The sequence below is a fragment of the Cryptomeria japonica genome, chromosome 1 (assembly GCF_030272615.1).
Source record: "Cryptomeria japonica chromosome 1, Sugi_1.0, whole genome shotgun sequence".
Taxonomy (NCBI): Eukaryota; Viridiplantae; Streptophyta; class Pinopsida; order Cupressales; family Cupressaceae; genus Cryptomeria; species Cryptomeria japonica.
Window position 1 is genome coordinate 519,746,015 of NC_081405.1, and position 15,113 is coordinate 519,761,127.

The window sequence follows — 15,113 nt, forward strand, 5'->3', positions numbered from 1 at the left end:
TAATACAAGATTAAAACTAAATATTTGCAAAAATCTTCAATATGAGCTACTCTATTCTCCACATTTCTTATCCCTCCTCTTCAATCCTTTGTTATTCACACCCTAATGATAAAAGAATACCATTTCCTAGGTAACTACTATTATATATCTCTATGGACATAGCCAAAGAAGGAGCATGCACAATCTAATTACTTCCCTTGTCCTCTACAACCCATAGTTAGAGATTAGCTTCACACATGCCTAACAGATAATCCATTTAAACTCCTTTTCGATAACATATAAACCATCATGACCCATAATGACTTTTATAAACTACAAAGTCTCCTCATTTACCATATTTAAATAGTTACTTAGATCAACATTTGTTACTTCCTTCTTGTTACTACATCTGCTAATACTTTATTGTCATAATGAAATTCAAATTGAACTCAAACTCTTATAATACACATCAATGCTAGATCATCTATCCCTCACATCACCATTTGAATTGGATTGTTGACATGTATATACTCGCTCCATCTAATTTTGAACATATAAAATAATTATAAAAGATTGAAAAATTTAACCAATAAAAAATGATCTAATAATGAATGGTGAACTAACACTAATAATGAATGTTCAACAATATTAGTATCATTGAAAATTCAAACTTCAATTGGCCACTCATTCACTTCACTATTAATCTTAGAGGCAAAGGGGTTTTTGGTCCCTAATAACAATTTGCAAACTGATTGCTTTCTCTAGGACATAGTAAATTCACTACTTTTGCAAAGCTCCCTGCTATTGTTTTTGATTTTATCAAATATATTGAAGTGGTTTGACTGATTTAAAAAATAGCAAACCAGAAGAAAAGCTTAGCATTGAAGTGGTTGATTGATACAAATATATTTTGTGAAATTACTTAATATTCCCCTTAACCGTCAATTCACAGCATTTTTTTCCTCTAAGATTTATCAGTTTCCCGAGTTCGATTCCAATCTCATTATTTAATTACTACATGATCATATAAAGGCCGCCGGAAGATGTCCAATTGATTGAAGAGAGGAGGATCTTAATATACGATTGCAGGAAAAATGGGAGAAGAAGACTCACGATCATACTTGGCTTCATATTGGAGTTCGTACAAAGCATACTGGATCGAGAGATTCAAGAATCTCGACAAGTACAAGCAGATTTACTCCAGAGACAAACCCCTTCCCAAATGGACCGAAGCTGATGTGGAGGAGTTTGTCCAATCAGATCCTGTCTATGGCCCTCAGGTGTTTTAACTCGTTAGGTTTCTATAGGGTTTCGCTTCTTGCTGGTTTTATTTTTGGTGCACGGCTTAGAGTTTTTTTCTTTTTCTTTGGTGGCGTTGTTTCCGTATTAACAGCTGCAACTGACGAGAGAAGCTGCGAAGATATCTGCCGCTGGGAGCTTGGTCGGGGCAGTTTCGACGGCTGGGGTTGCAATGAAGTATTCCAAAAACGGATTAGGTATGTCCGACTGATTTAGTTAAATGAACGATAATGCATTTTCCCTGGCAAATTAGGGGGAATTTTGTCCTTAAATTCCTTACATTAAAGGAATGATACATGTATTCTCCTTCGTTAGTGATGGATGCGATTTTCTTCTGTGAGAGATAATCATGATAAATTATCTAGGATTGGCACGTTGTTTGTCAGTAGTTCTAGTAGGCAGTTGTTGCATGGGTCGTCTGATCTTGTCCAGCTTTCGAATTGTGTACAAGCTCTTCACATCACATATAATATTTACATAGTCTTTTATGTGTCTTTTAGTGAATGTCTTGCCTCATACTCCGGATGGAGGCTGATCGTTGGACAAGGTTTATTGAGGAGCTTTAGATTGAGATCGAACTAGGGGTATGATAGTATTTGAAAAATATATAAGATAAATGAAAAAATATTTCATGTTTTTGCAATCCTCAAATGGGTTCCGGCAAGGCTGTGACCTTAAAATGGTTTTTAGCTTTAGCTATGCAGGGTAAGCTTGGACCACGTATTGATATTCTAAGTCTAGGGCATGCTCGAATGTACATCATTGAGTTTAGGTTGTGACCTCGAATGAATCTTATGCTTTTTGTATTGTAATATTGATACATGTTTTCTGGAGTTGCGTACCCATGCTTTTAATGCTAAACTTGGATTACCCTCGAAAGTATCTCATATTTGATGTATTACAATCTTACCACATGTCACCTGGGATTAACAGCATGCTCTAATCTACCCCATTAAATTTTGTTTGCCCTTTAATGTATCTGATATTTGTTGTATCACGTTTTTGTGAATGCCCCTTGGGTTTTGTAACTACAATTTTAAGAATCATAAATCTAGGTCATACTTCAATGTACACCATTAAACTTGTGTCACGCTTGGTACTCATGTTTGTTGTATTACAATCTTGCCATATGTTTGCCACTTTAGTCTGGTAAGAGGGATTTGAACTTAGGTTATGCTTTTACTTGTGTTGTCATTACCATTACATCACAACCCTTGAAATGGTGAAATGGTTTTCAGTCGCTTTTCTAAGGTTATGTTTTAAAATTGACCTTAAAGTAGTTTCTGAACCTGCATTTTCTAATATCTGAAATGGATTTATGATAATGTTTCTAGTATTGCATCCATTTGAGCAATTTAGTTTGGGTTGGCTGTAGAAACTTTATGCTACTAATGAAAATGGTTGATAATCTATCAATGTTTTTAATAATGAGCTTTATTTTCCTTTATTATGAAAATTTCCTCCCGTTTTCTGCAAGGTATCTTTTTTATTGTTAAATGTGCTTGAAACTTTTTATTGATAAAACGTTATACGATACAGATTTAAAAAAGGAAAAGAAACTTCCACCAACCATATCACTGCATCATCAGAATAGTAATTACATCAAAAACCAAGTGAAAACTTTTGGTAGTTTTTCTAGTAAGAGTATCGTTTCTATTTTTCGTAACCTTGAAAGATTTAAGTCAGATTTTTTCATCACTTAGATTATTTGATAGTGCTACACCAAGAATCAAGGAGGTACATGGAGCTTTTGGAGATACCAGTAATTTTAATTGGAAAATTCCAGGCATAAAAACAGCAGAAACTTTGGGATAGGATGTAAAGTAAACAGTATAGGTAGGATTTTAAAGGAAATAAAAATACAGATAATGGGTAAAATAAAAAAAAACTAATATGGAATGTGATGGAAGATCCAATGCTTTCAGAAGTTTCTAACCTCTTTCTCAGAGTTTTCTAAAGGTTCCAGGACACATGACCATTTTTTAATCCAGAAATCAGTTTCCAGCCTACCAAAAACTGCCAGGTTTTAGGGCTTTTGGAACCTCTCCTTATTAGTACCTTGCTACTGGAAACAACTAACAAGTGTGTAGCTCTTCAAGATGTTGAAGAATATTCCATTTTTGAAAAAAATTGCTCATGAGCCCATATCTTGCTGTTTTTAATACTGGAATTTCCAGCATAGATATGCAGACAATTATATCTTGAAAGCAACATGTTCTATTCAACCACAATGTTATAAGAACCTTAATTTCCAGAAAAGGGAAATGAGAACCAGCAAACTGACGATGAATGGTGTTGGGAAGTCTGCAAATGAGAAACTAAATATCCATATGTATAACTATAAATGTATCTAATGTATAACTATAAATGTATCTATGTTTTTAAAATTCCTTTGACATTCATCAGGGTTTTTATATGACAATAAAATTCATTGAATAGATGTAATACAATGAAAAGAAAATACTTTGTAATATACAAGAATTACTGAAAATTGAGAAAATAAACTTTAAAGATCATCTGTGATTTCTCAAGTTTCTAAACTTGTTGGAAATTACAGATGCTAGAAATATTCTACTCGAATTAAACTCCAAGTTGCTGGATTTGAATGCAAAAAGTGTTGGAATTGGTGTTCTTAAGTTGCTAGAGAGGAAGCAGTATCATAATTACATAAACCAGATGGAAACATAAATACAACAAGAACAACAGCCACAAGAAGTATGACACGGATTTTAACTTGGAAACCATTTGTGAGGAAAATTAGCCAGAAACAACAATTGCACAGCTTCCTCATCCTCCCATGGGACAAAAGTAGTTACAAAGAACTTGTGATGGAACGCATTCAGTAGTGTTCTTGTTGTAACATACACTCTGACCAACTTATGATGCAAAGATTATCAGGGTCATATTTCTTCTAGATATCATCTATTGGAATTGCCCTTTCGTGTACTAAAGGTCTTCCAGACATTAAGGATTTTAAAAAGTCATTCTTTCTGTTGGTATGCTGCCTCAATGTTAGAAATAGATAATATTGTTAAGTTCTTTCAAAATTCTGTGATCAAAATAGAAGAGATGGAGATATGATGTGAAAGTTGTATTTTATCTGCTATAGCGTGTTTTGAAGATGCACAACACTTGTTAATTTCGGTGTGTCCATCCTCCTCAATGTAAGCATGCTATATAAGTGGATGAGGGGTTACGTAGTGAAGAGATATGTCTTCCCATGTGGGAAGACACATCTCTTCCCTATGTACCTCTCACCACAGTATATAAACTAGTCACCATTTACTTACCCGATCGGAAGGAGTGCGACTTGTTTGAGAATCGCTTTATCACCCGATACCATGAACGGTGTAAAATTTTATATATATATATATATCGGAAGCATGAAATAGTACGACCGACGTTACAAAATTTAACACTCCCTCTTAACTAGGGAGGACACATTTCATGTTAGAGAAAACATCACAATTCATCCATTGATTGTGAAGAGAGGAGATATCACACCATAGTGATATTCAGAGATATGGTTCAACAATGAATATCAAGTCTCATGATACTCACCATAACTCATAGTTATCAAGTAATGTATGTGCACTGGCATCAAGTCACATGATGCCTACCATATTGATAATGATTTCATGGCATGTCCACGAATATTATGTTCATAATATTCACTATGAAGATCTCTATCATAATTATGGTTTATTTAATGATATCAACCAACAAATATCTACCATTATGTCTCAGAGATATATATACTATCATGACATGTCCACAGATATCAAGTCACATGATATCCATCAAGATAGTTAAATTGATAATTGTAAAATCGTCACATTACAATATCAATTTGAAATAAGTGTTCATTATTGAAAAATCGTCACCCTTCAATAATGTTCATAGAAGGCCCATGCAGTCATGGAGTCACACACATGACAAATAAAAGAGTTTACACACTAAACATCTTTAAATATATTAGTATATCAGAATAAATGAGACTCTATCTCAAAATTAAATAACATTTTCAACCATACCAAGTTTATCTCTAAAGTGTTCATTCTTGATCTTGGAGAGAGGCTTGGTAAGAATGTCTGCAATCTGATCACCTGTACCAATATAATTCAGTCGGATCACATTCCTTTCCACCATATCTTGAACATAGTGATAAGGAATCTCAATGTGTTTAGACCTGTCATTAAATACTGGATTCATTGAAAGCTTGATACAACTCTGATTGTCACAGTAGATGACAGTAGGATTTAAGGGCTGACCAAACAGTCCTACAAGCAGTTTCCGAAGCCATACTGCTTCTCTTGCTCCCATGGAGGCTGCAATGTATTCAGCTTCTGTAGAACTCTGAGCAACCGAAGACTGTTTTCTACATATCCATGAGATCATTCCTGATCCTAAACTGAAGCAACATCCTGATGTGCTTTTCCTGTCAACTACGCTTCCAGCCCAATCAAAATCAGTGAATCCATGTAGGTCAAGGTCTACATGTTTATACTTCAGACCAAAACCAATAGTTCCTCGAAGATATCTCAGAATATGTTTTGCAGCAACAAGATGTATTTCCCTAGGTTCACACATGAACTGACTTAGTGTATTAACAACATAACATATATCAGGTCTTGTGTTTACCAAATACATCAGAGATCCAATAATTTGTCTGTAGAGGGTAGGATCTGCAAACTTTGATTCTGCAGCTGTTTCCTTTAGTTTGTGCAGATTTGTCTCCATAGGTGTGGTCATGGATCTACAATCCATCATTCCAAATCTCTTGAGTATATCAATGGTGTATTTTCCTTGATTAAGGATTATACCATCTGCTTGCTGCCAAACTTCCAATCCAAGGAAGTAGTGAAGAATTTCTAAATCTTTCATATCAAACTCAGAGGCTAATTCTTTTTTACATTGAGAAATACAATTATCCTCTCCTGTGATTAGTAGATCATCAACATAAAGAATAAGAATTAATAATTCACCATTGATTACCTTGTAGTAGAGATTTGGATCTGCTTCATTCTTGGAAAACCCTAATTCCAAGAGATAGTGATCAATTCTTTCATACCATGCTCTGGGGGCCTGTTTCAGTCCATATAGAGCTTTCTTTAATTTGCAGACATGTGATTCAGCCTTATGAATCACAAAACCTTCAGGTTGCTCCAAATAAACTTCTTCTTCAATCTTACCATTCAGAAAAGCAGTCTTAACATCCATTTGATGGACTTTCCATCCTTTAGATGCTGCAATAGACAAAACTAGTCGGACAAAAGTGTATCTGGCAACAAGAGCAAATGTCTCTTCATAGTCAATACCTTCTTTCTGTGAGAAACCTCTAGCAACAAACCTTGCTTTGTGCTTCTCACTGCTGCCATTTGCTGCATGTTTGATTTTGAAGAGCCATTTAGAAGATACCACAGATTTGCCTTTAGGCCTAGGCACAATATCCCACACATCATTTTTCAGAATTGACTGATACTCTTCTGACATAGCATCTTTCCAAACTTGATGCTTGAGCGCATCTCCAACATAGGAAGGTTCTGCATCAAGGATCTCACTCATCAAGGTAGTATAACTGGAAAATAGGTTAGGTCTCTTACTTTCTCTGAAGGTCCCCTTTGGAGCAGCATAATTTTCAGCTTCTTGAAGCATCTTTTTAGCCCAAAGTGGTCTCTTCCTAGTTTTGGGATAATTTTCTTCTAAAGGTAAGCCTTGAACTTCATGCTTAGCATCTTCAGGGGTCTCCCTCTGAATCTCAGGGGTGGAATCCTCATCCAAGCTTGTAGGAGGATCTTGGTGTTCTAATTCATTAGAGCTTTTGGACCTCCTGAATGCTATGTCTTCCTCAAAGATGACATCTCTGCTTAGTTCAATTTGTCTTTGACCAGGTATGTATATTTTGTAGGCTTTAGAGGTTTCACTGTACCCAACAAATACTCCTTTCTTTCCAGAAGGTTCTAACTTTGACCTCTTTTCTTTGGGGACATGAATATAGACTGGACACCCAAAGATCCGTAAATGACTTATGTCAGGTTTGTTGCCAGTAAAGGCTTCTTTAGGGGTTTTATTGTCAAGAAGAGAATGAGGACATCCATTTTGAATGTACACAGCTCTCCTAGATGCTTCAGCCCAAAATGAGGTTTCTATATTTTGGTCAAACAACATAGCCCTAGCAGCTTCTACTATAGTCCTATTCTTTCTTTCAGCTACCCCATTTTGTTGTGGGTTATAAGGTACAGTTAACTCCCTCTTAATCCCAACATTTATACAATAATCTTTAAACATATCGGAAGTGTATTCCCCCCCATTGTCTGTTCTTAAGGTTATGATTTTCTTACCTGTCATATTTTCTGCAAGAGCTTTGAATTCCTTAAATTTAGAAAGGATTTCTTCAGACTCTTTGTACCTCAGAAAATATATCCAGGTCTTCCTAGAATAATCATCTACAAATATTTCATAATATAAAAATCCCCCTAATGAGGGTACAGACATGGGTCCACATAAATCAGAATGAACTAATTCTAATACATTTTTGGATTTACTGTTGCTAGAATTAAAAGACCCTTTAGTATTCTTTCCCAAGGCACACCCTTTGCAAGCTCCTTCAGATTTTTGACTTAGCTTGGGTAAGCCGATCACCATCTTCTCTATCTTAGGTAGGGCATGGAAATGAAGGTGCCCTAATCTTCTGTGCCAAAGTTCATTCGAATTTGGAGTCTCATGAATCAAGGCTAGAGGTGGAGTGGTGCAAAGTCTGTAGAGGCTCCCTTGTCTTACTCCAATGGTGTGGGCTTTCTTGATGGTGGAGTTCTTTGGCCAAGCAAGTACCTTTCCTTCCATAAAGTTTAATTTGTAACCCTTATTTTCAAGTGCCGAAACTGAGACAAGGTTTCTCTTTATACCAGGTACAAATAAAACTCCAGTCAGTTGTAGGGATATGCATGACTTTAGGTTGATATTGCAGGTTCCTATTCCGATAACTGGATAATTTGAGTCATCACCAATTGTCACTTCTTCATTTGAACTTTTCACAAGTGTATCTAGGTGCTCACGAAATCCAGTGATGTGTCGAGATGCTCCGCTGTCAATCACCCATGTGTTGAAACTGGAGGTGACTTGACTAGAGAGGGCTGAGTAGAAGATTAGCTTCTCGGAATTACTCCCTTTATTAATTTCTGCCATTGAAGCTTGTTGTTTGATCCAGTCTGGACACTTCATTGCATAGTGCCCATATTGGTCACATCTGACACATTGTACTTCAGAAATGTCTCTCTTCTTCTTTGAAGACCTCTTCCCATTTGAGTTGTTGTCCCTCTTTCTCTTAAAGTTCTTCTTTCCTTTCTTGTGGGAATTAGAGTTTAGAACTTGAATGTCTTCATTACCATTGTTTTGTTTTATTTCTCTTGTGACAAGCCGAGATTCCTCTTGAATGCAATCGGTTTTCAATCTATCAAACTTGGGAAATTTAGAACGATTCCCATGAGGTAGGAAGTCCATTTAGGGCCATCATAGCAAGTTCTTTGTTGTCTACTAGATGTCCAATAGTGGATAGTTGATCCCTAAGCTCAGTGATCCTCAAGAAATAGGATGTAACCGTTTCTCCTTTATTCATCTTTATATGGTGTAGTTGATTCTTTAGGGTGAGAGCCCTGCTAGTGTTGTTGATTTCATAAATGTCAGCTAGTGCTTTGAACATCTGAAAGGCCGTCTCATATTTAGAAATAATTGGTACAATGTGGTCTCTTACTGAATCCACAATTATCTTAAGGGCCTTCTCACTGTTTTTGCTCCACTGGATTTTCTCTGTATCATCACAGGGTTCAAGAATTTCGCTTTTGACATGGGAGTCAATTTTATTTTCTTTCAAAACAAGCATGATTCTGAATTTCCAAGATACAAAATTTGATGCTCCATCTAATCTATCTTCAAACCTAACTCCGGTTGCCCGGATTATGGGAATGTGATCTTAGTAAGAGCCTGGTGAAAGTTTATGAGATCGTTACAGAATTTTAATATGATCTTCCTTAACTTGGCTCTGATACCATGTTAAGTTCTTTCAAAATTCTGTGATCAAAATAGAAGAGATGGAGATATGATGTGAAAGTTGTATTTTATCTGCTATAGCGTGTTTTGAAGATGCACAACACTTATTAATTTTGGTGTGTCCATCCTCCTCAATGTAAGCATGCTATATAAGTGGATGAGGGGTTACGTAGTGAAGAGATATGTCTTCCCACGTGGGAAGACACATCTCTTCCCTATCTACCTCTCACCACAGTATATAAACTAGTCACCATTTACTTACCCGATCGAAAGGAGTGCGACTTGTTTGAGAATCGCTTTACCACCCGATACCATGAACGGTGTATATATATATATTATCGGAAGCATGAAATAGTACGACCGACGTTACAAAATTTAACAAATATTGCCACAGGTTATCAGTATGAAACTGCCGTGCCATTAACAAAACTATTGCACCATATTCAAAACTGCCAGTGCCACTTGCAAAATTGAGATAAGACATCAAAACCATCCCAACAAAGATCCAATGGCTTCTCTGCTGTTTTTATTGGTTTTCTCATTGACAAAAATTAAAATTATTCTCTGTTTCAGCTCTATTTCTGATTGAGTTTTGATTGTATGGTACAGTAGATTGTTATTTGGATTCGCATTGATAAGAAAAAGCATCTATGATAGATGTCAAGGAAAAATAGAGATTTGAATCAAGCCTCAAGATGTACTTCATACATCATATGTAAATCAAAATTGTGCACAAGAATCAGTATAAATTTTATCATAAAAGCATATATATCTCTCCAAGAACCAAAGTGCACTATATGTTGGAGGAGTATAGTTGCTTCTATTGCCTTGATCCACTCCATAGCTGAATGCTCCTGAAATCCATATTCAAATATGCAGGCCTCCTCATTAGGCTCTGTCACCTCAATTGGCAATCCATTACCATTATCATGCCATCATAAGATCACATCCCATGAAATCTTGATAGGTACGATAAGCTGGATATAAAAGGTGAAGATTGGAATAGACATACACAAGTTTCTCTATCCTTTCGCTTCCTAACATATTATGCTTTGTTGAATGAAGACATAATTAAAGTTGATTTCTTTTTCAGGCAGAGGCACTGCTCACGTATGAAATATATATTTTATTTATTGGTAAATTCCCTGGTGTGCTGGTGGGGATGGTGTCTTTAGGTGAGATGCCATGACTGATGGGTATCTCTTCTGGCAAGTTCACTAGTTTTTATTTTACACCTTGAATTGGATACAGTAGTTTACTCAATAAACATCAATGTTTTGTACATTGAAGTATGTAACACGTCTCTTTGGAATTTGAATGTGGGTTCCTACTATGAACACCCTTGTGATTTACCATTTGATTTATTTCCATTTGATGCCTGCAAAGCTAATATTATATAAAATATTTGAAGTTTAATTTAAATTTTATTAAAAACAAATTATAAAAAATAACATGAATTTCACTTTTTAGTTTGACAACCAAGTGTCTCAGCAAATATAATATCTAAGATAGGAAACATATGGCAGTGTTTCGTACAGTGTGTGCCTTGCAGAATCCTCTGTAGATTGATTTTACCTGTCAATATGTGCTTGCCATGCTTGGTTCACTTGCATCATCTAACAATGCTGTTTTATGCTATCATCTAACAATGGTTTCTTATGAAACAACCTTGGATCAAGCATCAATATAATGACACAAAAAGGACTACAGAGCATCTTCCACCAGTTAGTGGTTTTGCAATTTCTATTTTTCAGGTCCTGGTTGAGTTATGGAGTGTCATAACTGACTCTTGATTTAGAATGTTTGGGGATGTGGAAAGAAAATTTAGGGAGCATTATGCCATTTCTGTAGGTTCTTTTTTTTTGGCATCTTCCCAATCTTGGGGTGGCTGGTGGTGAGTTCAAGTGCAATCAAAATTGGCATTATTTGCTACACTGCTACTATTCGGCAGGGGTTATTGTGGGGGGGTAAAGTATATTACTTCACGTAAGGATGGATGAGCATGTGGTATCAAATCCAGAAACGTCTGGCCATCACTCAACCTGGATTAGGGAGGGGCGGGGAATGAACACTTGCTAGTGGATCGATCTATTCTTCTTGCTCTCCATAAATCTCATGGATCATTCCATTGTCCATTATTGCCACTAACTGTCATTTCTCTTTATGTGTGTCTTCTTTATGTGGACCTTTAACTTTTCATTTCTTCCCTTTTCAACAGTCATATGACTGTACCCTCTCTTTTACTCGTTACTGACTGTCCTATGGTTTGTTTAGAACCTTCTAGGACTGCTATTTACTTCTTTGCCCACATACTGTGTCTTCTTGATAACAAAGTCTAGGGTTGGTGAGTCTTTGAACAAGCACATCAATGAGTCAAACTCTCAACAACTGTAGCAACATATCATAATCCTTGGATAGGATTCTTTGACACCTTTTAAGACCTCATTTAAACTCCAAGCTCTGCTCTTAGTGACCATGTTGATGATATATGTTCAAGGAAAATGAGAAGGGTGATTCACACCATGTGACAGCTGTGTACATAGTGATGATCATATCTGCACTTACATGCAACCTAATGGGTTCATTTGTGATGATGACAATGATGCTGACAATTGAATATCAAGAATGTGACTCCTTAAAGGTATGTTTTTATATTTGATGCTTTTGATCTTGACATAAGTTATAGACGGTTGTGGTATATGGTTCTTCATCTCATGACAGCCATTTGGATAATTAAGTGGTGCAAACAATGGTGTAGCTCTTGATGAGAATAATGATGATCATTGTTAATCGTAGTGAAGAGAAGCTAGAGATATGGGTTAGTTTCATGCCGACAAATGTAATGTCCCCAAATTTTTATAAAGTGGCTTAATTAAATTAATTGGTTAAGTTGTCCAAAAATTAGTTTTATTTCTAAAGGATGGCTTTAATTAATTAATTTAAAAATAAAATAAAGTGAAAATAATAAAGGAATAAAATAGGTCACTTTATTAAATAAAGTTCTCCAGTCGGCCTAATCCTCTAGATGTTTCTTGGAGGTCTTTAGAAGGAGTTTCTTTGGGTTGTAGCAAAGGATGTTTATGGATTTGATATGATGATTTATGATTTCTGAGGACGGAAACATTCATGAGTTTGACAGAAGGGTTGGATGAAAACCTGACTCTTCCTGGTAATGGATTCACGATATTGAGCCAATTTGTGAAGTCTCCATTGGAGACAAATTTCTCGAGATTTAGAAATAAGGTATTTTTGCAATTCTCTGAATAAAGTTATTTTTTGATTAGAAAGTTAATTATATTGCTGATGAAGAATAAATTGCTGGGTCAATTAATTATTGTTGGAGGCTTAACTCCTGAAGTAAATCATTAACAGCATTCCATACGGCAAGCTGGGCAATTTATAAAGTTGTGACTTGAATATGCGCTTATTTATCCATATGGAGTTTGCATATTAATCACGGTGATCATATAAATGTTTTGTCCGGAGGCTAAGGTGATTGTAAGAGCGATTAATATTGATTCTGCATCGCATATGGTGGAAATTTGAGGGTTAATTCTTTATTACTTGGGTGCAATACTGGGTGTGGGGTTTGATTTATAAATGGTCCGTTTTTACTAAGGTTTGCTATAAAAAAATTAAAGGGGTATTATTCGATCAACATCACAGGAATATTATAAGTTGAAGGTCATAATCTGGGGGGGCAGAAATCAAAATTTTGAGCTTGAGACATTAAGAAATACAAAGCCGATAAGAAATATATAATCTGACAGAGTGACTTGGCTTTCTCATGGGTATTTCTTCTTGAGCGATCACAATCCCTTTTGAAGTCTAGAGTTTATCTGATCACAATTCCTACTTTCAAGGTGCTGCTGATGGCCTATTCAAACTGCAGGAACGAGTGCGGATACATGGAGCACCGTGTAAGGTATTTGTGAATCTCGGGCTATTGAAATTCGTATGCATCGTGTTTCTTCTCTGCATTACGGGAGTCATAATTGATGCCTGCATATTGAATGATTGTTGTTGCATCGACTCACTCTCCTATAGCTGGTTTGCGTTCTTAGTTGGAAGAGTATCAAGCTTTAGATCTCTATAATTAATGTCTGCGACTCTTAACACTGGACATTAATAATCCTCTATAATTAATGTCTGCGACTCTTTAGATCATATACTGTTCTGTATTTCTCCATGCATTGTCATTGCTTAGAATAAGGAACATTTGATTTCCAGTATATGATATTCTCTGTACATATTTATACATTAGAGATTATTGCTAAGTATATGTTTGAATGCAAAAACACAAGTTCTGCAATCTGAAAGATACATAACAGTGGTATGAAGTTTTGGGATAATCAGCATTGGGTGTTCTCAAGTGTTAAAATTTGAAGAGATAATCTGAACTTCTGTTAGAAATCAGTAGGGGTATCTCATAGTGGTATCTGAGCTTTGACCCTGCCAGCCTGAGGGTTCGATGAGTGAAAGAGAACAACGTTACCATCTACGAGAGAAAAGGAAAGAAACAACCATGGGAGACAAGGAGGACAACAATGCTGAAGCATTTTTCAAAAGAACTGAAGAATTCTATAATAGCATGTTTGAGACAATGAGGGAGTTGGTCTAGCTACTGAGAGGTCTAAATCAGCAACCAAGTATTGATAAGTCTGCACATAAGAAGGCTGAAGGTAGTAGTTCTGATGGGGATAAGACTTTTGCTGAAGGAGAAAGAGCCTTAGTGAACACCAGGTTCTTTAGGGCCAAGCTTTTGCAAAAAGATATTATAGATTAAGGGCCACCTGATAAAGTTAATGAAATGGACAACTTCATGATGAATACAATACCTTGAGTGTGGCAGTTTACAATGATACGACTTTCACAAAATTTTATGAGCTGCAAACAAAAGGAAGGCATAGGAGGAGGAGGAGGTATGATGAAAGTAAAGATATTTAACACTGCTTAGGGAAGATTACAATCCCCAACTTTGATGGGATAGGTAGTACAACAGCAAGGTCGTGGCTATAGAAATTAGATATGTACTTCCCTTTGAACCCAATGTTCGAAGAAGACGCTATAAATTTTGCCACCTTGCAGTTGGAGGGGACAGCCCATGAATGGTGGTGTCATGATTCATGGCATGATAACTCAAGGGCATGATTCTATAACCACTATGGAGGACTTCAGCCAAAGGTTGACTAAAAGATTTGATGAGGAGGACCCAGAAATTCACTTCAGGGATTTAGCACAACTGAAAGAAGAAGATAAAGTGGAGGACTTTGTAGCACAATTTAAAAGGCTTGTAGTAATGGTTCCAAATTTAACAGAAATAAGCCTCATTGTCCTATTTGTTGAAGGCTTAGCTGAACGTCTCAAGGGTTTAGTAAGGGCATTCAACTCAAATACCTTGCAAGATGCCATCACAAGAGCCCTTAATTTGGAGGAGTTAGTGACTAGTAATAGCTTTACCTCTAAGGGAAAGCATAATCATGAGGACACTAGTACCAAGCACAAGAAGGTATCACAAGAGGAGTTTGTTGATGTGTGTTTTATGACACTACAAACGTAGAATAAAGTATTGAATGCTCTATCCTCTCTTGAACAAAATCTTTCCAAATGCTAAACTAAGTGATCACCTGAGATGACTCCAAGGTTTATACTGTCAGGTATTGATGTGTGGATAGTCTCAATGGTCGATGTGATTGCTGGTAATCCAAGGGGACTTACATAGTTGTTTTTAGGAGATCATTTTTCATTTGCAAAGAAATGCCCTATGATTCTAATTTTGAATGATCTTC

The 15,113-nt window shown here is 36.1% G+C and overlaps 1 protein-coding gene across 1 annotated transcript in view; it reads left to right on the forward strand.

The window, feature by feature from the left end:
• Positions 1–834: 834 nt before the first annotated feature.
• Positions 835–15,113, forward strand: part of LOC131070306 (succinate dehydrogenase subunit 6, mitochondrial) — a 42,460-nt gene continuing 28,181 nt past the window's right edge. Inside the window, exons 1-2 of the mRNA XM_058005813.2 lie at positions 835–1,259; positions 1,373–1,475. Coding sequence (XP_057861796.2) covers positions 1,074–1,259; positions 1,373–1,475 — 289 coding nt within the window. The 5' untranslated portion in view covers positions 835–1,073. The remainder of the gene's footprint in view (positions 1,260–1,372; positions 1,476–15,113) is intronic.